At 40.9% G+C, this 25,154-nt stretch overlaps 3 protein-coding genes and 1 long non-coding RNA gene across 4 annotated transcripts; 1 reads left to right on the top strand and 3 right to left on the bottom strand.

The window, feature by feature from the left end:
- The first annotated feature begins 115 nt into the window (after positions 1 to 115).
- On the top strand, positions 116 to 1,740 carry LOC113286221. The gene is made up of 2 exons (XR_003329173.1): positions 116 to 362; positions 1,524 to 1,740. It is a non-coding gene; the product is annotated as an uncharacterized LOC113286221 (long non-coding RNA).
- Positions 1,741 to 2,152: 412 nt separating this feature from the next.
- On the bottom strand, positions 2,153 to 4,655 carry LOC113289421 (protein YIF1B-like). Its single transcript, XM_026538669.1, has 5 exons — positions 4,466 to 4,655; positions 3,492 to 3,664; positions 3,141 to 3,239; positions 2,894 to 3,045; positions 2,153 to 2,788 (listed from the first exon to the last, which is right to left on the bottom strand). Exons 2-5 carry the CDS (start codon positions 3,660 to 3,662, stop codon positions 2,413 to 2,415), a joined length of 798 nt encoding a protein of 265 aa, XP_026394454.1. The 5' UTR covers positions 3,663 to 3,664; positions 4,466 to 4,655; the 3' UTR covers positions 2,153 to 2,412.
- An 18,496-nt stretch (positions 4,656 to 23,151) lies between these two features.
- Positions 23,152 to 23,658, bottom strand: LOC113291530 (protein ALP1-like). The gene has a single exon (XM_026541055.1). It carries the CDS (start codon positions 23,656 to 23,658, stop codon positions 23,152 to 23,154), a length of 507 nt encoding a protein of 168 aa, XP_026396840.1.
- An 86-nt stretch (positions 23,659 to 23,744) lies between these two features.
- On the bottom strand, positions 23,745 to 24,272 carry LOC113291529. The gene is made up of 2 exons (XM_026541054.1): positions 24,075 to 24,272; positions 23,745 to 23,957 (listed from the first exon to the last, which is right to left on the bottom strand). Exons 1-2 carry the CDS (start codon positions 24,270 to 24,272, stop codon positions 23,745 to 23,747), a joined length of 411 nt encoding a protein of 136 aa, XP_026396839.1.
- Between the last annotated feature and the right edge of the window lie 882 nt (positions 24,273 to 25,154).

Here is a 25,154-nt window from a genome sequence, read left to right as displayed (position 1 = left end):
AAAAAGTGCATTTTGTTTTCGGCGGGGGCATGTGCTAGGGTGAATACTTTTTCCATTTTTAGTGCTCTTCTTTTTTAATTATTTCATTCGTCTTAAATAACTCTGTTGATGTTGTTCTTCTGTTTTCAGAAAATCTTGTTGAGAGAAGAAAACAGTACTCCCCTCCTATAATACATACAACTCTCAAGTTCTCAGAGCAGAAGAACTTCAAAGAAAGAGAAGAATACCACACTGTATCGAGAGAGAGAGAGAGAGAGAGAGAGAGAGAGAGAGAGGCAGTCAGTGCAATGAAGATAACCAAGAAGAAGAAGAAGAAAAGCATTTTGGGAGTTGGTTTCTCTGTCCCCATAGCACCATCAAAGGTGTGATTTTTCTCCTGTTATTCTTTGGGTTTTCCTTAACATGTTGTGTTATATGACACTGGATAGTATGAGCATGTATCACAAATCACAAATGTATCCGTTTCTTATGATTGAAGTTTTTCTTTGTTGAGATTATTATAGAATTCAACCCTGAGATTGTTTTTTGAAACTCACCATCAAATTCTTGGTCTAATTTGTAAGATTTATAAAGAATTCTTTCTCTTGTTGTTCCATGCTCCATCTTCAACATTCATACATTTGTTAATGATACATACATTTGCAAAAACTAGGTACATTATTAACTGGATATTGTTTAAAGTTTCAACCATCAATTAGATCTTGTTTTCAAATCTCTGTCTTTTTTTTCTTTTTTTTTCTTTTTCTAAACAAAGTACAAAGTTGAATTTAATAATATTATTGTTGTATGAAGTTTGAACTTTTGAGGAAGCCTCTGCCTAACTAGTGTTAGCCCACCATTATGTCCCACATCAATCTAACATTACGACCGTACTAATGGACCATGGTAGGTAGTAGTACCCTATTATATAGATAGATAGACATGTAAAAGTCAAATTTGATATGACTTTGGTCAAGGATAATGGGCTTGATTGTTCTGATCATGGGTGACACGTGACGCTTGATAAATACTACACGTGTGGTTAGAGAAACGTCACCGGAATTCGGACCTTGCAATGCAACTGAGCCTGAGAGTGAAGTGACGCAATTTGTTTGGCATTAAATTTAGATGTGGGTGTGGAAATAAGTGTGGAGAGAGAGCGATAGTGAATTGTTACTGTTTTGGTTTAGCCACTGCAACACTCAATCGTCGGATATCTCTTTGTACAGGCAGAGAGCTGACAACAACTTGTTATCTCTTTTTCTAACTTATGTCATTCAATTGATCTCATCAAAATGTATCTCGGCTTCTTTAGGGTTTTTCTCTTTTTTTCTCCTGTTTTTAGCTACCAGTAGGACCAAATCTTTGAGAAATCAATGGCTGTAGACATTATTTGGAAACTTTATTTGGGCCCACTGCATTCATATATTGTCACGTACCACACTCTTGATGTCTTTCACAATTTCTATGTCTACTGATATTTTCACCTGTGATGGCCTCAATACTGTGTGTTTTGATTATTTGGTTTCCTTTGATTCAATTAGGACCAAATGGGACATTGTTTTGATGGGTGGTTCAAGATGACAATGACGGACAGAGCTATTGAGGAAGCTTCATTTCTCTTTTGATTTATTTTTGTTAGCAATTTGATGATATTGGCATGAATTGGCTCAATCTTAGTGTATGTGTACGTAATAACCTTGTATTATACTACAATTATTTCAAAGTTCTCAAGGATTTTCGTTATGTTGTTTCAGTTTAGTGTCGCGGTCACTTGTTGAGTCTTAATTTACAATAGTATTATAATAGTTTGGACCTTACCTCCGGGGTCATCTAGTTCACAATTTTCATGAAGTATTTGATAGTGAACATCCAAAAAATGTATGGTGTGCAATATAATTGTGTTTAATGTCGATGCCTCTCCATCTACAAATATTGGAATATCAGTGCGCCCGAGGGGTGAACAGCGGTTGATATCCGGTTGGAATATCAGTGCCCATATGAATGGCTGATTGCAGATTATCACCCGAGTTAAATCCATTGTCAAATTCATCATCCAATGGATTTGCTACCCGCTGATGGGCAGACTGAATGCTGGGATTCGCCAACCCAGTTAGCAGCCATACAACTCAATTTTGATCGAACCATACAGTGGTGAATTGACTACGGATTAAAAAAAATGTCTACTGAAAAAAAAAAATCAATATAGAATGGCAAAGAAATAATACAATAAAGACCAGGGATGTGGAATGCAGATCATTCAGTTTAACCACCTGCAAAATTAGCTGACCAACTAGATTACATCCAATGTACTAACTCTATTACAAATTCAACACCATTTTCTCTGACTTATAACATCCCTTAATTCTATTCCATGTGAAGGAGAGACAATTTATGTAGAACAACGAATCAGTGCCACAAAAAGGAAACATTTCAAGCTCCAACACTGCCTAACCAGATGAACAATGGAAACTGAACTAAGGCCATGAAAAGCAAGAGATAATGATGCTTGCTGGAATCGTAACTTCTGACCTCTGCAAACAGAACCCTCTTCATGGTCTTCACCAAGAACACACCCATACATAAGCATGTCCAAGGCATCACGAAATAGTATGAGTAGCTCCACACAAGCCTCCCAAGAACCGCAACACACATCCCCGTAAATGCATATCCAGCGTATGCCACAATGTCCAGCAATGGAGCCTCCCCACTCCCTAACGAATACAATGAAGCTTTAAGCAACAGGACTTGCAAAAACCAACCAACCATTCCCTTTGTGAACTGCAGACTTAGAGCTTCTGGACTGAACCTGCATAAATGAAGGAGAGAGGGGAGAAAGAGTTACTTACACGAACAAGATTTTGCAACTCTCTGAATAATCATATACTTAAGTTTTACAAATTGTCATTCTCACTTTCCAGAAAGACCCAGCAAGAAGCCAGCAAGCACAACGTAGGTACCAAAAGCCATCAAAGGGATGTATAAATCTGGAGCATTTATATCGTATACTGGAGGTTTATATGACAGTCTTCCCCCCACTGGCTCAGTTATCCTCGTCCAATGTCCCTGAATTTTAAGGGGGGAAACAAAAGAAATTATGTTCAATGACTTCCAAAACATAAAAGCTAGTCAGCAGAAGAAGGGAGAATTCTAGTTCTTACCCGATGTAAGAAGGGAAACAGTACAACTTTCAGCTTGTTCCTTACATACTGGTCATTCACTTGGAAATAGTACTGAGGATCAGAGAAGTACCGGCTTATCTGCATAATGTGATAAACTGATAAGAATACTCTCCAATCTATTACCAAAGCCGTACAAACAAAAATCTATTACTAGACTCGCTACCAAGATCCTTTCTGATCAATCAAACTGTTAATTGGCAATGAACAAGACATACAATTATTGAAACAATACTCAAAGAAAAAAAAAAAAAAAAGAGTGGTGATCCACTTATAATGGCAAAAGCATATTCACACTTCCTTCCATTTTTACTTCCAAGATAATTTACATACATTGCTCTGCACGTACTCGGAGCTTGATCCAAATATTTTCTCTCCATATGCACCTAGTCCAGCTCTGATGAACTTTGAGCCAGCTCCATAAGTTGCACTATCAAATGGATTAGGCTGAGGGTTTAGTGGTGGTCTTGGTCCCCCGCCTTGACCTCCCAAATTGTCATACATTGCTACAAATACACATATCGAATAATGAATCATAAGATTAAGTCAGCAGGAGTTAGACCTCAGAAGACAAATCCACGGATACGAAACATCAACACAAATACAGATAAGAACAAGAATATAAACCATGCCTTTTTGGTTTGGTTAGTTATAACCTGTAGGTTATAACATTCTAATCACTAACACATGAACGTATCATAAGAATCCCATTTTTAAGCATGTTCCGAAACAACAGGAACGACATATAACAAACATTCCAGTTTTTTCTGTTTCGGTTAATTATCAATTTGGACAAACTGGCAGCTGGACCATTGCCTGAAGAAAGTTAGCTATTCCCTTCGGGGGGACGATTTCGTTTTCCAGTCGACACCAAGCATCTTAAGAATTTTCATCACATATTCGATGTATTTGTTAGTCAAATATCATACTTAGTATGTGGTGATTAAGAACGCAGTTGTCAATCTAGTCATTTTGCAGCATTGTTGTTCCTCCTGTTTGCCTTTTAGATTGTTCAGTGGTTTCAACTCAAACAGAGACAAAATCTAATCAAATCACGAAAACATAAACACTTCATTTCTAATTTCTATTAGGGTTTCAAGATTCTTCCAGAATCCGTAAAACAACAATCCTTACATAACCCTAAATACAAAATCAGGTCTCAGATCGTAATTATTCGAAGTACGACATAGACTTCCATAAATCGTCATACAAGTAAATAGAAATTCAACCTAATTCAGAAAAATAATAATCATGAAGTGAAAAAACACGATAAAGAAAAAACGCAGATCTGAATCAAGAGAACAAACCTTTTTCAGACGATACTGTAGCTCGAGTAAATATTCAATGAATTCTGATGAATTTAACAAACCAGATCTGATTCTTGATGACTTCAAGATTTTTTAAAGAACTCAGCACGATTTTTAGAGAATTTTAGAAGAGGAACTAGTGAATTTCCCCCTTTTTTTAGTCAGGTTTTCTTTTTGTTTAGTTTTCCCTTGTCCACGAAGTAAAAGTGGCAGCACATACATACTGTTAAAGGCAACCAACTTTAAAACAGTGGGCACTCATCGTTAGCATTGGAACTGTAGTCGAGATGCACTCCATTTAGGGTCCGTTTGGCACGCTTAAATCAGAGGTAGTTGGAGAGTGTAGTGCAGTCAAAGCGAGTAGTCAAGGGCTGCATTCAAATGTTGGGTGTTTGGCATGGATCCAACTGCACGACATAGCAACTACATGTAAACGTAGTTCCTGCTACCTCTAAAGGGCTACTTTGAATAACCTCCTCTTGAGGTGTGCATTGAAAGCGGCCCTGTATTACCCTTCAACTATACAGTTGACAAATGTTGACCACTTATTTTATTTGCAAAATCAGATATATTTTCATTATATTCTTTCTAAACTTTATTTGTTGACTATTAAATATTCAGATTTAATTTTTTGTGTTAATTTATTTTTTATTATTATTTTATTTACTAATTTATTATAATAATTATTTATTTTTTTTCTTATAATTTTTCTTTTTTCCTTTTTATATTATGTTCAGTTTTAATTATTTATTTTTCGGTTTCCTTATTTTTAATTATTGTAGTTTTTTTGTTTTTTTTTTTTCAATTCATTATTTTAATATTATTATAGTTTCTTTATTAAATGTACAATTTTAATTAATTGATTGATTTAATTCTTTTCATTTTTAAATATTTCCTTTAATGTTATTTTTTTTATTTTCATTAATTTTATTTAAATTTTAGCAATTTTTTTTTATTAAAATTTTAGAAAAATATTTAATTTTAATTTTCTTATTTAGTTTTTGTTTTTTTTAATTTAGTTTGTATTATTATTATTTTTTTTAAATCTTTTTATAATTTTAGTTGTTATTAAAAAAATTATTTTTGAATATTGTTTATTTGTTTATAATTTTTATTTCTATTGTTAGATTTTAAAGTTAAAAATGCATCGGTGTATTACATTCATCTTATTTTCATGCCAAACACCAAACATTGCAACTACATGTAACTGGCAACTACATGCATTGCTAATGCTGACGTGCCAAACCCTTACGCTCTTAAGACATAATTCACACTTGCATCGCATTGGTATTGCAGTCGAGATATAAAGGTTCAACGAGGTCAATTTCATTGAACTGAACTAGGATATTTAAATGATTTTATTAATTTTAGAATGCGACTCAAGATTGTATATTGATAAATTACTGAATTCTAAACCTAACTGATTTTCGCAGATATCGCGGCTGCACTTAGATGGTGCAGCAATTCTGTAAACCGCTAGGTGACCCTAACGGTTTAATGGTGTCTCGGGAGGGTTTACAAGAAATATACCCACAAAACCTAAAATGCCGTTATAATTGTCTTAATCTTCATCTCCATCTTGAGGACGATCATAGGGTGCTTGTACTGTATTAAGTTCCGAGACGTTTTCCTTCATACTTACGTAGCTTTCGTAAAACTTGAATTCTGTAAGCAGATCAATGGCGTAGTTTATCTTTGCATATTGCTCCTACAAAAAACAGACAAAAGTAGTTTTATGAAGAATATGATTAAGAGGTTTGCTGAAATCGGGGTAATGCACGGGATGTGAGTCCATCTATTTTCCGGTCTCTGTTATGGCATAATAGGGTCGAGGGATGAAACCAGTATAAGATGTGCTCATCCGTTCGTGAATGTTTATTGCTCAAGTCATATAAAGATCACTTCTTACTAGTTCGTTAATAAGGGAGCTAACTCGGTAGAGATGAGAGGTATTGAAGTCGCCACCTGACTAGGAGGAATCATAACCCCCTTTTTAACTAGTTTGAATTCTTTTGGAAAGATAAAATCTAGTTGTGACTTACATGTTCATGGTTTGCTATCAGGGGGTCTGGGTAAAGAGATTCTAGTACGTGATGGGTAGTGTTAGGCATAAAAGCACCAACATCCTTTGTTAGTTGAATACATAAAAGAATGTGCAACATAAGTATGAGAAAATAAAATCGTCTCACCACTACTATGTCATTTCTTCTGTTTCATATTATGTTTTATATATTAAAAAAAAACTAATTTCAAAGCCAGTGACTAAATCGAATTGAATATGAAACAAACTTCACAAATGAATCTAATTTCTCATAAATTCATCAACACTAAGACTAAAATCGGATTTGAGTTGGAATCCCAAATGTTGAATCTTACCACTAAAACTACTAAGAGTATTTCAATCGCAGTCCAAAAAATCAAAATTAAACTAAGATTAAGAGTATTTTAGTCAAAGATTGTATATATATATACAATGGCCATCTAAACAAGAACCCAATACCACATTGAAACTTAACACTAAGATTATGATTATTTCAGTCACAGACTGCGTATATGTACAATAATCATCTAAACACCATAGACGTTGTTATTGTTGTTATGCTGCTACTACTATTAATAATATGAAATTCCTAATACAACAAGCTTAGTAGAAACATATACCTCTAAGAGATCAGTATTGGACGTGGCAACTTAGATTGGAAACCTTATTACGCTGCTTTACTGCAAATTTTTCAATTTTGTTGCAATTATATTTTCTTTTGATTTTATGAGCCACTATTTGCAGCTTATTGAATTGTTGTTTCCCGAAATTGAAAATCAAATAAATTTCATTAAATATTAAATTTACTGGAAAATAAAATCTTGCTCATCTAATTTTAATTTTTCTAATTTCTGTGAAGTTACCAAAACCCTAAAAATCATAACCAAAATTCACATGAATGAAATAAAGGAATTAATAATTTTATATGTATAAAAAATCAAAAACCCTGTAACCTTAGATCAATTTATGTTTCAACTTGAGTTGTTGTAATTTCCTTTAAAATTAAGCATCAACACATCATCTTTGTTGGAGCAATGCTAGGTTGAACCCACAAGTTTTGCTATCTCAAGCTTGTTGTTAATGTTAGATAATCATCTTGATTTCTAGTCTACTAAGTCAAGTTTCGGACTAGGTTAGATTTGAGAGTTGAGTATCAGATATCACCCTCGAAGATTGAAGATCGACGAAGACATTTGGAGAACTTCTGTATAAGGTATGTGAAGACTGAACCATTCTATTTTACTCCATATCTTACCATTTTATCTGTTCAGATTACGTCATATGACTTCTAGTAGATTTATAAAGAAGAAGTTTCGAGTCAAGCTTGTCTTGTTAAAAATCTCGAAATATGATTTTACCAAAGATGTTCAACAATCCTAACAATATTAGTTCGAAGAAATTTATGGTTTGAGATTTAATTTGTGGATCGATTGAAAATTGTCGATGCAAATGGTCTTATCATTTGAGATGTTTCAAATATCATAAGAGAGAAATTTTGAACTTATGTTATTTCTTCTCAGGATAGGTTGGAAAACCATTTCGCAAACCATAGATATCTGAGTTTCAGAAATACAGGGAAGGTTGGCGAATCAGTTCACAAAATGTGAATTCAGTTGGGAACAACGGGGAACTGAATTTTGAAGTTTTTATAATAGGTGTTTGAGGGTGAAAACAGTTTCTGCTGATTTCGGTAATTTCGAGTGTGTGGGTGAGAAACGAGTCTAAACCCTAAACAATGTACTGCAAGGAAGTACTTTGATTCGAGAGATCAATCTGTACAAATCCGTCCTAAACCAAAAATGGACGTTCCATACTTGCTTCAGTCACAAAGCGAAGGGGAGGGTTGGTCTAGGGAGGGAAGCGAAGAGAGTGTTGAGACCAGAATAGTTGATTCGGGAAGAGTAGTTGTTTGACGACTTGTATCGGAAAGTGGAAAGCTAACAAGTGATTTCTGAGTGTTGTATTCTCCTGAACAAAACTTGTTCTTTGGTGGAAATAGGTGAGACCTGTTTATACAAGTCGCAACGAAACGTACCATGGTCTCGTAAGAAGTGGAAACGGTTGAGTAAATGGAAGAAAGCGGTACGGGTAACGCATGAAATTGATGTTTCCATAATGGAGGAAATGTTTCACCATTACTTCTTGTATTTACTAACCGCCTCACTCTTATGACACTTTCTTGTAACGGGCGTAGTGTACGCCGCACGCTGTAAACCTCCAGACCAATACCCTGATGACCATCCCCCAGTTTGTGACATGTTTTTGATGTATTGAGTGTTTTGTGTATCATGTTGTTATTGTTTGTCAAGTTGAGCTTGGGAGGCTTGCCGGCTCGGTGGTGACCTTCGACGGTCGAGATTTTGCATCTTGAGAGGAAGGTTAGCCGTTGATTGTGGTTACCTTCCGTTAGTAGCCATTGGCGTGGCCACGGTGCTGGCATGGCTAATTATAGTTTGGTGTCGTGACCATAGAAATGGCATAGCTAAGTGTGCGACGTGCCCAAAGAGTTGGCAGCATAGCCAAAGGTTGCCACAATTCTTTTGGTTTAGTGGCGAGCTTGTACGGCTGAGATTTGCATCTAGGAATGAAAGATAGTTGTTGATTGTTGCAACCTTCCGTTTGGCAGCCAGCTGCATGGAGGCATGGACCGCATGGCTTTGGCGTGGCCAAATTAGGGTTTTGGCACCGTGGCCAAGAGTTGGCACCGTAGCCAAGAGATTGCCACAAGTCGTTTGGTGGCAAGTTTGTACGGCTGAGATTTTGCATCTCAGAGGGAAGGGTATCCGTTGATTGCTACAACCCTCCGTTTGGCAGCCAACGACATGGAGGCATGGCCGGCGTGGCTTTGGCGTGGCCAAATTAGGGTTTTGGCACCGTGGCCAAGGGTTGGCACCGTGGCCAACAGATTTCCACAAGTCATTTGGTGGCAAGTTTGTACGGCTGAGATTTGTATCTCAGAAGGAAGGATAGTCGTTGATTGTTGCAACCTTCCGTTTGGCAGCCAGCGGCATGGAGGCATGGACGGCATGGATTTGGCGTGGCCAAATTAGAGCTTTGGCACCATGGCCAAATTAGGGTTTTGGCACCGTGGACAAGGGTTGGCACCATAGCCAAGAAATTTCCACAAGTCGTTTGGTGGAATGTTTGTACGGCTGAAATTTGCATCTCATAGGAAAGGGTAGCCGTTGATTGTTGCAACCCTCCGTTTGGAAGCTAGCGACACGGAGGCATGGTCGGCGTGGCTTTGGCATGGTTTAGGCGCGACCAAGCTAGGATTTTGGCATAGTTTTAGACGCGGCCAAAAATAGGGTTTTGGCATAGTTTAGGCGCGTCCAAAATTAGGGCTTGGCATTGGGCCAAAAGTTTCCACGCGTTTGGTAGCGAACTTGAACGGCTGAGATTTGCATCTTAGAAGGAAGAGTGGTCGTTGATTGTTGCAACCCTTCATTTGGCAGCCAGCGGCATGGAGGCATGACCGACATGGATTTGGCGTGGCCAAATTAGGGCTTTGGCACCGTGGCCAAGGGTTGGCACCGTAGCCAAGAGATTGCCACAATTCGTTTGGTGTCAAGTTTGTACGACTTAGATTTGCATCTCATATGGAAGGGTAGTCGTTGATTGTTGCAACCCTCCGTTTGGCAGTCAGCGGCATGGAGCCATTGCGGGCGTGGATTTGGCATGGTTTAGGCGTGGCCAAGCTAGGATTTTAGCATAGTTTTAAGCGCGACCAAAAATATGGATTTGGCATAGTTTAGGCGTGGCCAAAATTAGGGCTTGGCATTGGGCCAAAAGTTGCCACGCATTTGGTGGCGAACTTGGAAGGATGAAATTTGCATCTCAGAAGGAAGGGTGGCCGTTGATTGTTGCAACCCTTCGTTTGGCATCCAGCGACATGGAGGCATGGACGGCATGGCTTTGGCGTGGTTTAGGCGCGACCAAGCTAAGATTTTGGCATAGTTTTAGGCGCGGCCAAAATTAGGGCTTGTCATTGAGCCAAAAGTTGCCACGCGTTTTGTGGCGAACATGGACGGCTGAGATTTGCATCTCAGAAGGAAGGGTGGCCGTTGATTGTTGCAACCCTTCGTTTGGAAGCCAACAACATGGAGGCATGGCCGGCATGGCTTTTGCGTGGTTTAGGCGCGTCCAAGTTAGTATTTTGGCATAGTTTTAGGCGCGGCCAAAATTAGGGTTTTGGCATAGTTTAGGCGCGGCCAAAATTAGGGCTTGGCATTGGGCCAAAAGTTGCCACGCGTTTAGTGGCGAACTTGGACGGATGAGATTTGCATCTCAGAAGGAAGGGTGGTCGTTTATTGTTGCAACCCTTCGTTTGGAAGCCAGCAGCATGGAGGCATGGCCGGCATGGCTTTGGCGTGGTTTAGGCGCGGCCAAGATAGGATTTTGGCATAGTTTTAGGTGCGGCCAAAATTAGGGTTTTGGCATAGTTTAGGTGCGGCCAAAAATAGGGCTTGGCATTGGGCCAAAAGTTGCCACGCGTTTGGTGGCGAACTTGGACGGCTGAGATTTGCATCTCAGAAGGAAGGGTGGTCGTTGATTGTTGCAATGCTTCGTTTGGCAGCCAGCGGCATGGAGGCATGGTCGGCATGGCTTTGGTTCGGAGGTGTGGCTGGCATGGCATGCGATTGGCACTATGGTGTGGCTGGCATGGTTGGTATTCCTTTGGCGCGGAGATGTGGCTGGCATGGAATGCCATTGGCACGGTGGTGCGGTTGGCATGCCTTTGGCGCGGAGATGTGGCTGGCATGCCATGCCATTGGCACGGTGGTGCGGCTGGCATGGTTGGCATGCCTTTGGCGCCGAGATGTGGCTGGCATGGCATGCCATTGGCACGGTTGGGTAGCATGCGCGGCTGGCATGTGCAGAGATGATGCCAGTCAGTACCAAGGGCTCTGCCGTAGAGCATGGAATATTAAAAAGGTAGCCCGATAATTTTACGCAGACATGTTGAATGGTTCAATAAATGTGCTAGTGGAGACATTATTACTGAAGTGTGACGTCACTGTCTGACTAAGGTTTTACGATTTTAACCCTAAGCTAAAAACCACCATCAACATTAAGTCCCCTGCTTAGCTCGGAACAGGGACATTGTTGCGAGGTAAGCATAAGATGGTGACAGGCAAGGACAAAATCGAAATGGCAAGTAACGAAAAGATGGTCAGGAAGATCCGTCTAACCTTTTCGAGTGGTAAGGAGAATTCTTGATTCTTGTGTTGGTGGCTTTGCGTAGATTCTGCTCGTGGTGCTGCTATCTAGGCCGTGGATTGGTAGTGGTGGTTGATGTCCGGGATGCAAACAGTTGGCGTCATCTTGGCTAGGTTGGGGAACGAGGAGTTGTTGGCGTTGCTGGATTGGCTTGGCAAGCCGTTGGCATGGGCTTGGGCGCTGGTTTGGTGTGGCGTGGGTGCTGGCACGACACGGTATGGGCGCTGGCATGGCGCGGCGTTGGCTTGTCACGGCGCTGGCTTGGCATGGCGCGGGTTGTTGGCACCGTGAAGCTTGTTCTTGCGGGCCCAATTTCCTTTTTCCATACATAGCTCAAATAAGAAATTCTTTCCTTATTCAAATTCCAAAAGTGTCACGCCTATAAAAGGGTTTGCTCTCATTTTTTGTATCTCATATCTTTGTTCTCACATCCTTGCGCTAGCGTAGAGTGGTAGCAATAAAGCGGGCAAGCATATTACAGGTATGTATTCCAGGGTTTCTCTTTCGACCTCTTTTTTTTCTTGTATTGGTGCAAACCTATCCATAGGTGTATCTTCCATGAACTAGTAGAAATATTTCAGCGTGAACACCGTAGTAATGTTAGCCACCTCAATTATTATGCAAAATAGGCATGCACGGGTAGGTGACTGCCACCAATTCATTTCCCATGAAAACCTAATTTTTAGGGTTTCCTCCTTTTCCTTGGGGTGACTGTGTGCATAGTTTCCGCGGTGGGGAGTGCTTTCTTGGACGCATGCGTACTTTCTGCTGCAAGGTACCACTTTGGCAAGGGGCGTGCTTTCCGCGGAAACGTAGGGTTTGCCAATCCCCATTTTTTAGGTTATGAGCGTTATGGATTGCCACTTAAAACAAATTGGTCCGCGTCCAAAATGGATTCTCCGTTGTTGATAAAATAGTTTTCATGCACTTTGTAGTAACTTCTCTTCGTACCCCTTTCTTTGTTGTAGTTGAAAGCGTAAGCAGCTTAAAAAGGTTTTGTTAGGATGTCACCTGAGAAAATTAATGCCGCGGCTTTGAAAAATATTGGCAGCTCTAAGCCAAACATGGATGATGAATTTTTCACAACGTCCGCCACGGCTAGGAGAAATCATCCTAAGTTTGTGCCCGTCCTTCTGACCGGTTCAGAGGGTGAAGGAGACACCCAGTCGGTTCGACCAGGTTGTGTAGTACGATTTTGCCTTCAGAGGCAATAGTATCCTGCTTCTTCCATTGACTTCATAATCTGTCAGAGTCCGTTGCGTTCTTTCGACAAGTGGATGCAATTCATGATAAGTCAGGATTGCGTAAAAGCAAATTTGATCAAAGCGCAAATCATTGGCGTTGTCACAGCTTATGCGGCGCTTAAAATCAGGAAAGATATCCCGATCTTAGTTGCTTTCATCTTCCGATGGTGTCCAGACACTCATACGACCATATGCAGGTGGGGTGAAATAACTGTCTCTTTGGAAAGTGTAGTTGTCTTGCTGAACCTTCCCATAACCGGGAATCTTGATATCACTTTGTCTGAAGATAAAGAACAAATGCACGCTTATCTCGTTGCGAAGTCAAAAGGCTTTGTCCGGAAGGAAAACGAGACGAGGTGTTTCTACAGCTGGTGGGTGTCTCAATGGTTCCTATATGAGTCGGAACCAGATCAAAAGAATAGTACGCTTCATGTCGCGGCATTCTTGGTTCTTTGGTTATCCAGGGACATTTTTAACGACGGTTCTGGTAAAAAGGAAATAAGACAAGGTCTCATTAAGTTTGCCATCAGATTAGCGAAAGGTGTTGTTCTCCCCATGGGCGGCTTGTTTCTTGGTTATCTTTACACACATTTTGATCATCTGGTTGCGGACATGCGTGCTTCAAACGACTGTATGAAAGTGGACTCGTACGTCCATGTTTCTTTTCTTCAAGCGTGGTTATGGGAGCATTTAGAGAAGTGCGCTCCCAAACTGCTGGCTTTACTTCCCGAGTCTTGGGGTGGTTCTAGGATACTTCGCTGGGTGAACAGGCGCCCAAGATCTGGCTCAAACCTGGTTGACTTCCTTGACAACTCCCACACAATCAACTTTCGTCCATGGGCTCCGGTGCATGGATCCATAGTTCAAATAAACACTTTTGCCTCTGTTACGAATACATCTTTACTTTCTGAAAAGAATACGAGCATTGGGGAGGTTGTGTTCATGCGAAGTTGCATGCCTGGTTATGTACCGTCTTTCTTTCGAGGATCTTGTTAGACAGTCTCTTACAACATTGACAGGGCGGCTCGACATATGGGATTTGAACAAGGGGTCCCGCTCTCTCGTCAGTAGGCTGTTCCAGAAAACTTGTTTCCAGCCGCTCTTGATACTAGTGCTCTTGCGCCGGGTATGAGTCTTCCCTTCTTGCTCTCGGCACGAAATCCGACAACAACTTCTAAGTATAACATATTATGGCAAGACGAGTTCCTTGCCATTCATGGATTCGTGAATGACGTAGTGAAGAATACCCGTGGTAAGCCTTCTGCTGCAACTTTAGCAAGACATCCATTGTTAAGGGATCCTTCCTCGCCCAAACGAAAATCTCCTAATACGGACAAGGACAGTCTCCAAAAGAAGGAGCGAAGGCCGAAAGATCGCGCGGGCAGTTTTCGATCAGATTCAACGGCCCTTATGACTTTCAGTTCTTCCAACGTTCGGTTATGTATTCTTTTCCTTGCCCACTCAGTCGGATTGCACAGTTATTTCTTTATTGAAAATCTTTCCTTATTCCTTAACCAGGGCGTGAACGGCTTTTCCCAGCTTGCACGTAGTCAGAAAACGGCGGCTCTCGCAGCAGAGGGTGGCAGTGATGAGCCTCAGAGAACGGCGGCTCTCGCGGCAGAGGGTGACAATGCCGAGCCTTCTTGCGGTGAAGAAGAGCTCGAAAAGGAGTAAAGCTCGGAATCTATTTATGATGAAAATAGCTCTTCCAACAGCAGCACTGAGTCTTCTTTTAGTCGGTCTAGAAGTGAATCAGTGAGTCTTCCACGCGTTCTTATTCTTCCTTTCTCTCTTTTTTTTTTTGAAAAATGTCTAATCCACGATATCGCAGGGAGAACCCGCTCTTGAAGATGGACCCGAGGCGGAAAACCGTGGAGATACATCTTTTTCTCCAACCGCGGTAGTTACGCCTGGCGACCCGGAAATGGAGGTCGATCAAGATGAAGATGTTGTTACGGCTCAAGTAGCGGAGAGTGCTCCAGCGACCGCTGACGCCATTGTAGTTAGGAATCCCTTTCCAGTTTCGGTTCGGTTATGGGTGTCGTTTTCGCTCCTCCATACTTAGTTCCTTATCCAGATCATGTGTTGATCGACGACTTCAGCGTGCCAGCCAAATACGAGACATTATATACCAAGATATGGGAAAGGTATGGACACATCGCCATAACCAAAAAGGTTACTAGTCGGTTTGCGCTGGTCAAGCGTGTGGAGGAAGCTTTATCTCCGATTGACGACATGTGAAAATGACTGGCCATACCGTTTCTGAGGACGTGGTCTCAAGATGGAAGTTCCATCGTGATGTGTGCGTAGACCACGGGTTCAACGTTCCCTGGTTTGTTGAAGGTTTCTCTGAGATCGAAAAGTTGCAGACCACGGAGGCTGAAGGCACTTCTGCGGATGAGGTCTCACAGAAGGAGGCGGAGATCAAAAGGTTGTCCACGGAGCTGAAGATGAAACGGGCGGCTCTCGAAAGCACGAAGGATTCTTTCTCAAAGAAGAGCAAGCCATTACTAGATGGTTTTCCTTGAATGTATTCATGTCTTCTGAACTTCTTTATTTATGCTTCTTCTTTTTTTTAAAAGGAGAACATAGCGTCTGGTTCATGGTTCGATTTGAACTGATAAATAATCGTCTCCTATGAGGGTTTTGGATTATTCTTTTGGAATGAATTTTTTTTTTAGAATAATGTTGTTTTTGGTTATGACTATATGTGGCATAAATACCCCAGGAGAGTCATGGAGTTGTGAATGTTGTGTTGTCAGTAGAAAGTACGGGATGAAACATGGGGATAGCATGGCTGTCGGTTTCTACTATCTATGTGAAAATTATAGGTAGTAAAACATGCAACTCATCTGACGAGACTTACTTGGTTTTTAGAGTCTCCCAACAAAGTGGATCTCCCGGATGTAAATTGAGTTTTTTGTAGGCGGCGGCGCCGTGACTGTAAAAAGTCCCCGATCATTCCTAAATCCCCAGTCGTTCCAGAGTCGTATGATAACCAAGGCGGCGGCTAGTATGCTTCCATCATCTCGATATCTGTGTTGAAAAGATGGAATCGGAAATCGTGAATTGATATTGTGATCGATAGAATAATCTCCCACTGTGGTCTCCAATTGTTTGTGGGTGAAAACAGTTTCTGCTGATTTCTGTAATTTCGAGTGTGTGGGTGAGAAACGAGTCTAAACCCTAAACAATATACTGTAAGGGAGTACTTTGATCCGAGAGATCAATCTGTACAAATCCGGCCTAAACCAAGAAATGGCCGTTCCAGACTTGCTTCGGTCACAAAGTGAAGGAGAAGGGTTCGTCTAGGTATGGAAGCAAAGAGAGTGTTGAGACCAGAATAGTTGATTCGGGAAGAGTAGTTGTTTGACGACTTGTATCAGAAAGTGGAAAGCTAATAAATGGTTTCTGAGTGTTGTATTCTCCTGACCAAAACTTTTCCTTTGGTGGAAATAGGTGAGACCTATTTATACAAGTCGCAACGAAACGTACTCTGGCCTCGTAAGAAGTGGAAACGGTTGAGTAAATAGAAGAAAACGGTAACGGGTAACGCCTGGAATTGATGTTTCCATAATGGAGGAAACGTTTCACCATTACTTCTTGTATTTACTAACCGCCTCACTCTTATGACACTTTCTTCTAACGGGCGTAGTGTACGCCACACGCTGTAAACCGCCAGACCAATACCCTGATGAGCATCCTCCAGTTTGTGACATGTTTTTGATGTCTCGAGTGTTTTGTGTAGCATGTTGCTATTGTTTTGCAAGTTGATCTTGGGAGGCTTGCCGGCTCGGTGGTGACCTTCGAAGGTCGAGATTTTGTATCTTGAGAGGAAGGTTAGCCGTTAATTTTGGTTACCTTCCGTTGGTAGCCAGTGGTCTGGCCACGGTGCTGGCATGGCTTGCGCATGCTCTTGGCGTGACTAATTAGGGTTTGGTGTCGTGACCATAGAATTGGCATAGATAAGTGTGCGCCGTGGCCAAAGAGTTGGCAGCGTAGCCAAAGGTTTCCACAAGTCGTTTGGTTTAGTGGCGAGCTTGTACGGCTGAGATTTGCATCTCAGAAGGAAGGATAGTCGTTGATTGTTGCAACCTTCCGTTTGGCAGCCAGCGGCATGGAGGCATGGACGGCATGGATTGGCGTGGCCAGATTAAGGCTTTAGCACCGTGGCCAAATTAGGGTTTTGGCACCGTGACCAAGATATTCCCACAAGTCATTTGGTGGAAAGTTTGTACGGCTGAGATTTGTGTCTCAAAAGCAAGGATAGTCGTTTATTGTTGCAACCTTCCGTTTGGTAGCCAGTGGCATGGAGGCATGGCCGGCATGGCTTTGGCACCGTGGACAAATTAGGATTTTCGCACCGTAGCCAAGAGATTGCCACAAGTCGTTTGTTGGCAAGTTTATATGGCTGAGATTTGCATCTCAGAGGGAAGGGTGGCCGTTGATTGTTGCAACCCTCCGTTTGGCAGCCAGCGACATGGAGGCATGGCTGGCGTGGCTTTGGAATGGTTTAGGCACGGCCAAGCTAGGATTTTGGCATAGTTTTAGGCGCGACCAAAAATAGGGTTTTGGCATAGTTTAGGCGCGCCCAAAATTAGGGCTTGGCATTGTGCCAAAAGTTGCCACGCGTTTGGTGGCGAACTTGGACGGCTAAGATGTGCATCTCAAAAGGAAGGGTCGCCGTTGATTATTGCAACCCTTCGTTTGGCAGCCAGCGGCATGGAGGCATGGCCTGCATGGCTTTGGCGTGGCCAAACTAGGGCCTTGGCACCGTGGCCAAATTAGGGTTTTGGCACCATGGCCAAGGGTTGACACCGTAGCCAAGAGATTGCCACAAGTCGTTTGGTGGCAAGTTTATACGGCTGAGATTTTGCATCTCAGAAGGAATGGTAGCCGTTGATTGTTGCAACCCTCCGTTTGGCAGCCAGCGGCATGGCCGGCGTGGCTTTGGCATGGCCAAATTAAGGCTTTGGCACCGTGGCCAAATTAGGGTTTTGGCACCGTGGCCAAGGGTTGGCACCATATCCAAGATATTTCCACAAGTCGTTTGGTGGCAAGTTTGTACGGCTGAGATTTTGCATCTCAAAGGGAAGGGTAGCCGTTGATTGTTGCAACCCTCCGTTTGGCAGCCAGCGGCATGGAGGCATGGCCGGCGTGGTCAAATTAGGGCTTTGGCACCCGGCCAAGGGTTGGCACCGTAGCCAAGAGATTGCCACAAGTCGTTGGGTGGCAAGTTTGTACGGCTAAGACTTATATCTGAGAAGGAAGGATAGTCGTTGATTGTTGCAACCTTCCCTTTGGTAGCCAGTTGCATGGAGGCATGGCTTTGGCGTGGCCAAATTAGGACTTTGGCACCGTGGCCAAATTAGGGTTTTGGCACCGTAGCCAAGAGATTTCCACAAGTCGTTTGGTGGAAAGTTTATTCGGATGAGATTTGCATCTCAGAGGGAAGGGTAGACGTTGATTTTTGCAACCCTCCGTTTGGAAGCCAGCGGCATGGAGGCATGGCCGGCGGCGTGGCTTTGGCATGGTTTAGGCGCGGCCAAGCTAGGATTTTGGCATGGTTTTAGGCGCGGCCAAAAATAGGGTTTTGGCATAGTTTAGGCGCGGCCAAAATTAGGGCTTGGCATTGGGCCAAAAGTTGCCACGCGTTTGGTGGAGAACTTGGACGGCTGAGATTTTCATCTCATAAGGAAGGGTGGTCGTTTATTGTTGCAACCCTTCGTTTGGCAGCCAGCGGCGTGGAGGCGTGGCCGGCATGGCTTTGGCGCGGTTTAGGCGAGGCCAAGCTAGGATTTTGGCATAGTTTTAGGCGTGGCAAAAATTAGGGTTTTGGCATAGTTTAGGCGCGGCCAAAGTTAGGGCTTGGCATTGGGCCAAAAGTTTCCAAGCGTTTGGTAGCGAACTTGGACGGTTGAGATTTGCATCTCAGAAGTAAGGGTTGTCGTTGATTGTTGCAACCCTTCGTTTGGCATCCAGCGGCATGGAGGCATGGCCGACATGGCTTTGGCGTGGTTTAGGTGCGACCAAGCTAGGATTTTGGCATAGTTTTAGGCGCGGCCAAAATTAGGGTTTTGGCATAGTTTAGGCGCAGCCAAAATTAGGGCTTGGCATTGGGCCAAAAGTTGCCACGCGTTTAGTGGCGAACTTGGACGGCTGAGATTTGCATCTCAGAAGGAAGGGTGGCCGTTGATTGTTGCAACCCTTCGTTTGGCATCCAGCGGCATGGAGGCAGGTCCGACATGGATTTGGTGCGGAGGTGTGGCTGGCATGGCATGCCATTGGCACTATGGTGCGGCTGGCATGGTTGGTATGCCTTTGGCACGGAGATGTGGCTGGCATGGCATGCCATTGGCACGGTGGTATGGTTGGCATGCCTTTGGAACAGAGATGTGGCTGGCATGGCATGCCATTGGCACGGTGGTGCGGTTGGCATGGTTGGCATGCCTTTGGCGCGGAGATGTGGTTTGCATGGCATGCCATTGGCACGGTGGTGCGGCTGGCATGGTTGGCATGTGATGGGTTTTCAAAGTTGTTGTAATAAAAAGGTTCGTTGAGACTTGGGAAGGAAGATTTTTTTAGACTTAATTTTTATAAATAAAAAAAATATAACAAACTCGAATAAAAAGTGTTGTGAGAATTATGGAGAGACTGGGGATAGAATTCCGCTATTTACCAATTCCAAAGTGATACTAATTATAATCATGCAATTTCACACTTTCAAATTGATTCTCAACTACTGCAAAAGTAGATTTTTAGAAACAACAAATGTTAATCCAAACCATGAGACATCAAAACCCTAGGCTAAGCATGTTCCATCAAAAGAAAATACAATTGTTTAACAAAAACCATAAAATCTATTTTCAATCTAGGCAAATAATCATAAATAAAATTTTCACAAATTAAATAATTAAGAATTACCTCTTTTTCATTGGAAAGATAGCATCCTCCGTCGCCCCAAGGATTGGGTTTAGCTCATCATTGTGGAAACGCGCTCAAAAGTTGATTTCATTGCTCAAAGTGTTTACAAATGATGAATTGGAGAAAAACTATTAAAAATCGGGTGTTTGCAACGTTTTTAATTGTTGCAAAACACTGTTACATAAAACGATAAAATCCAACTGTCGTTGTTCAGCTTCTACGACCCCCGCCTCTGTGTCGTGATCACTGTTGATAAACGAATGTCTTCGTGAGTCTGTTCTTCGTGTTCTTCAGTTCTGCAGCAGCAGAAATGGTGTTCTCTGCAACTCGATTTTTCGGCTCTGTGATGCTCTGCAACTCTCCCAAACTCTCTATCCTCCTTCTATGTGATCCTAGGAACCTATTTATACCCAGTAGCACCAAGAAATCTCGCTATAACTCAAGATAATTCTCTCTTAACTCGGCCTTGATGAAAAATATTCTGGGAATATTTTCTTCCCATTTTCACACGTCTTCTGAGTTGTATGGTATATCCAAATCGTCTCATTTAATTGAGCCAAATAATGAAGAGAATATCTTCAATTAATTCCGTGAATAACTCCTTCCCTGTTTTCGAAAATATCCAAAAGTATACGATTTCCTTCCATTCAAGACACGTACAAAATCTTACTGTCATGGTAAGAAGATAATCATGTCTTAAAGACACAAATATCCCCATAATATCATGACCAGAATCTCACACAGTTGAGATTTCTTTTCCCGCCAAATATCTTTCCCGTGAAGAAGAAGATGGGTGCCCCCTATCCGGTCCTGGGGTGCGAATAGAAAATGCCATGAGGGGTGTCTCTGATCAGCTGTTTGGGTGCAAATATCCTTTGGGTACCCCTTATCATTTGGGCGCCCCTTATCCACAAGTGAGAGTCTGAATAACACGTTCCTTCCGGTGCTTTAGACGACTTTTCGAGCCGATTTTTCCAAGAATGTTTATTTCCAAAAATACCTAAAAACACATAAAATACCATAATAAGTACAAAAATCGAGTACCAACAATACATGAAATTAAGGACAACGTAGACACAAAAATGTGTCTATCAAATACCCCCAAACTTATTATTTGCTAGTCCTCGAGCAAAATTAATCTAGAAAATAAAATGACTACACTTATAGCTCGTTCGTTTCAAGTTTTTCAAATCTCAGGAATTGGATTATAGGGTAATCCAATTCCTAGAATTGGATTCCAGGAAATGGATTCCTTGGTATAAGAAAATATGTTCGGTTGGGGTTATTGGATTACAATGTAATTCAAATCTATCATATTACTTAAATATCCTTGAAAATTTTAATATATGACTAAATTTCAAAAATTTAAGAATTCAAAATTTCAAAACAAATTTAAACAATTGGACAATTACTCCTCCACAATCTAACTGGCAACCAAATTCTAATACACAACTAAATTCATATTCAAATTCAAAAATTTAAGAATTCAAAATTTCAAAACAGATTTAAGATCACTATTCTTCCTCCACAATGTTACTGGCAACCAACTTGTGTACAATACCGCCCTAACAAGAGCACAATAAACATACCAAGAGATTCCCTTTTCCACTACTCTACTTGAGTATTCTATTCTTCACATAGTAAGCCCTCTTTCCTTCGTCCATCCCGAAAAACATTTTGGTCTTTGTACTCGAATCAAGTATAATCGATGCAGCATCCATCACATCATCATCATTAAGACCATCAATTTTCTACAGCTCCTCAAACAACTGCTTGTTGGTGTCTGATTCTTGAGCCAATGTACTACGAATCGCTTCAAAATGTGAAAGAGTGCCTGATACAAACTTGCTGAAAGAATTAGCCATCAAATGAAGACCATTCGAATCACCACTTGATTCACCGGATCCAATATCCAAAGAAGATGATCTAACCCTTTTCCTTCTCCTACCATTACCATTGCTATTATTGGCTTCGTCCACTGATCCAGACTGGTTACTTTGTTCATGCTCTGTTTCTTGTTCTGTTTCGTTCTCCCTTTCTTGTTCATCTTCTTTATCTATGTATTCTTACTCTTCAGCTAAAGACGCATCTCCTTTACCATTTGCTCTATCTTCAGCAAATATTTCAACCAACGCGTCTAAATGAGGAAAAACTTTCCCATACACTCCCTTTATACTTGGATGAAACTGCAAAATCCACAAACAACAAAATTTCAGTCCAAAAAACAAGAAAAATGAACTGGAACTTCACAAATTTCAGTCGAAAAAAACGAAAGTGTAAGCTCCAGGGCATTCCTATAACACTTCTATGTTTATTTTCTTCTGCAATTCTAAGACATCAACCCCGTACTACTTGTATGACATGATACTGATATCAATACCAAACCAAGGATAAAACTACATGATTAAGAGAACAAACTGACTAAACCGAAAGGAATATATTTAATAATGGTTTGAAATTACCTTATCCCATTCATCAAATAAATTCTTCTCACACACAAGCTTATTGTTGACATAATCCCATTCAAAACCACTGTCAGCATTTAGCATTTCGTTGATTGTCATTGAATGCTTCTTCAGTGTTTTGATTCTAGAATCAATGTTGGTAGTACTTAACCCGGAATTGGGTATTTTCTCAGCTAACTTCTGTTCAATCACTTTCAAATATCCAGATTTGAATCCTGTGTCACTTTTCCACTTGCCATCGAGCGCAAGTTCCGTCAAAACATCAACCAATATGTCATCTTCAGCTTGTACCCAATTCCGATGAGGTGCCATTACTTGCCTGTTTACAACCAAGTTCCGTCAAGATAATTTCAAAAATAGTTTAACATCAAATAAAACAAGGAATAAAAGAACACAAATTAATTGTTATTAACAGACATTTATACTGTTGATGACAAGAATGATACATTTCATTATCAACTACTACAGACTTCTGTCTAGGAATAGTAATTCCAGAAAGCCATAAAGGCGGAAAACTGCATTTCATTTCTATAAGTAATCACATGCTCCAATGTTCTACCACCATCTAAATTTTTGTAGAGCAGTAAACACAGTAATCATTGCTACATATAAACCCACATAGATACTAAGATAGAGATAAAAAATCAACCATTTGCAAAAATAAATCTGAAATAAACCATTTGACAAAATTATACCATTCGAAGATAAGTAATAAACCTTGTTCTTGTAACAGTACAGTACAAATGAAAGTGATAAAAAATGTAAGCTAATACAGGAAAATGATGAAATCATTTAACTAACTATGCGCCTACGTCTACGTGCAGTCCATCTTTCCCACATTTGATCTGCCAACTCCTTTCTCTGAACATCCCAATAATTCGAGGAATCAACATGTTCGATCATTCGACTTTCTTGAGGAGAAACCAAATTAATTGGTCCATCTTCATATTCATCTTCCGGTAAAAATTCATCCATCGGCATTTCTCTCCTAATAAGGTTATGTATCAAACAACAAGCCATGATAAAACGACAATGTATGTTCACAGGATACCATGAGGGACCCCTAAGTATTTCCCATCTCATTTTCAACAGTCCAAAAACTCTTTCAATCACATTCCTAGCCCTACAATGTTTCATATTGAATAACTCTTCAGCTGTCCTGGGTTCTAGACGATCTCTCCCCCATTCCTTCAAATGATAACGTTGACCTCTAAAGGGAGCAAGAAATCCTCCACTATTTGGATAACCGGCATCGACAAGGTAATAGTAACCTAAACAAGTAAGCATGTAAAAAACCATCATTATCTTAATAAAAAACATGAAAAACACTCGCTAATCCGCAGATTCAAGTTACAATACTCTAACAAACTTACCATGTGGAACTTTTAAGCCATTTTTTTGTAAATGGCTTCCCTAAGAACACGAGAATCGGCAGCTGATCCTTCCCATCCAGGATATACATATATAACCTCCAAATCTTGAGAACATACACCTAAGACATTGGTAGCAATTGCACTTTTCCTTGTACGATACCTAGGCTTGTCTGCTGTAGCAACGTGGACACTAATATGTGTTCCATCTAATGCCCCTAGGCAGTTCTAAAGGTAAACAAGGTCGTGTTAATAGTTCATTATAGATACGAAAAACCAAGCGTTAATATTCATTACAGATAAGGTTAACAAGGTTTTAATATTTCATTAGAGATAATCTCATACCTTAAAGCAATTCCATCTTTGGTCAACTGAACTTGTAGCTGCTACCGGTTCTTTTAACAACTCTCCTTGAAGCCTAATAACTCCTTTCAACACCGTGTTCACATGTCTACTAATCGTATCTCCTGATCGCTTGAATTGAAAACCCACAACTCTATTCTTATGGTGATGCGCAATTACATATAAAAATATCGCCACCATTTCTTCGAAATCACAATTTCTATTATCTTCTAATCCACTAGTGGTGCGCAGCTTATGACAAAGAACTCTAAAAGTGCATCTATCGAGACGAAGTTGGGATTTACATTTGGTGTCACTTTTGTATACCAAATCTTCCATCACCCACAATCGTACCATAGATAATTCAAAACGATCATTGGCTCTCAACACACAGCTTTGCTGACGCGAGACATATGAATAGAAATAAATGTAAAATAAAGTTACTGCATCCAACGTTGTTCGGATATCGTCTGTCATCATTTCAAGTTTTTTTTTTTTGGTCAAGACTAGAGGTGCCATACTGGAAGTGGGTCTGAATTTGAAAAGCATAAGAACAAAATGGTCAACCATACATGATTATAGAGAGACAGATAATAAAACTAAACGTGTTGCCATTTTTAACCTACTTGTTACTGTTAGAGAAGATTATTATTCTGCAAATTACTGCGGACCCAGTAATTCATTGAAGTCCCATCACACCACTTGAAAACACAAGATCTCAAAAATAGAAACAATAAAAAATCATACAGCCACAGGGTGACTCAATATAGGCCTCAAATCAAATCTCAAAAGTTTTTCAGGACAAAACAAGCATAATCTAAGTTATAAGTGATTAGTGGATTGTAAAATCATTCTCATTCAAGTAGGGAAGCATTGTCCTCAATGGCAAAATAAAATTTGATATTTTGAAGCAAGATAGTCTGAAGCAAATAGCATGACAAAAAAATTATGCCAGAACCACACAATGAGAGAAAAATGCAAAAAAAACCTCTAAGTTAGTCTCTGTGTAAGCTAAAGCCAACTGCGAAATGAACCACCACCAAAGATACAGTTTCTTCTTCCTCAACACCTGATCAAAACCAA

The sequence above is a fragment of the Papaver somniferum genome, chromosome 6, assembly GCF_003573695.1.
Source record: "Papaver somniferum cultivar HN1 chromosome 6, ASM357369v1, whole genome shotgun sequence".
Taxonomy (NCBI): Eukaryota; Viridiplantae; Streptophyta; class Magnoliopsida; order Ranunculales; family Papaveraceae; genus Papaver; species Papaver somniferum.
The sequence above is the reverse complement of the archived record's forward strand: the minus strand, read 5'-3'. Positions and strand labels throughout refer to the sequence as shown.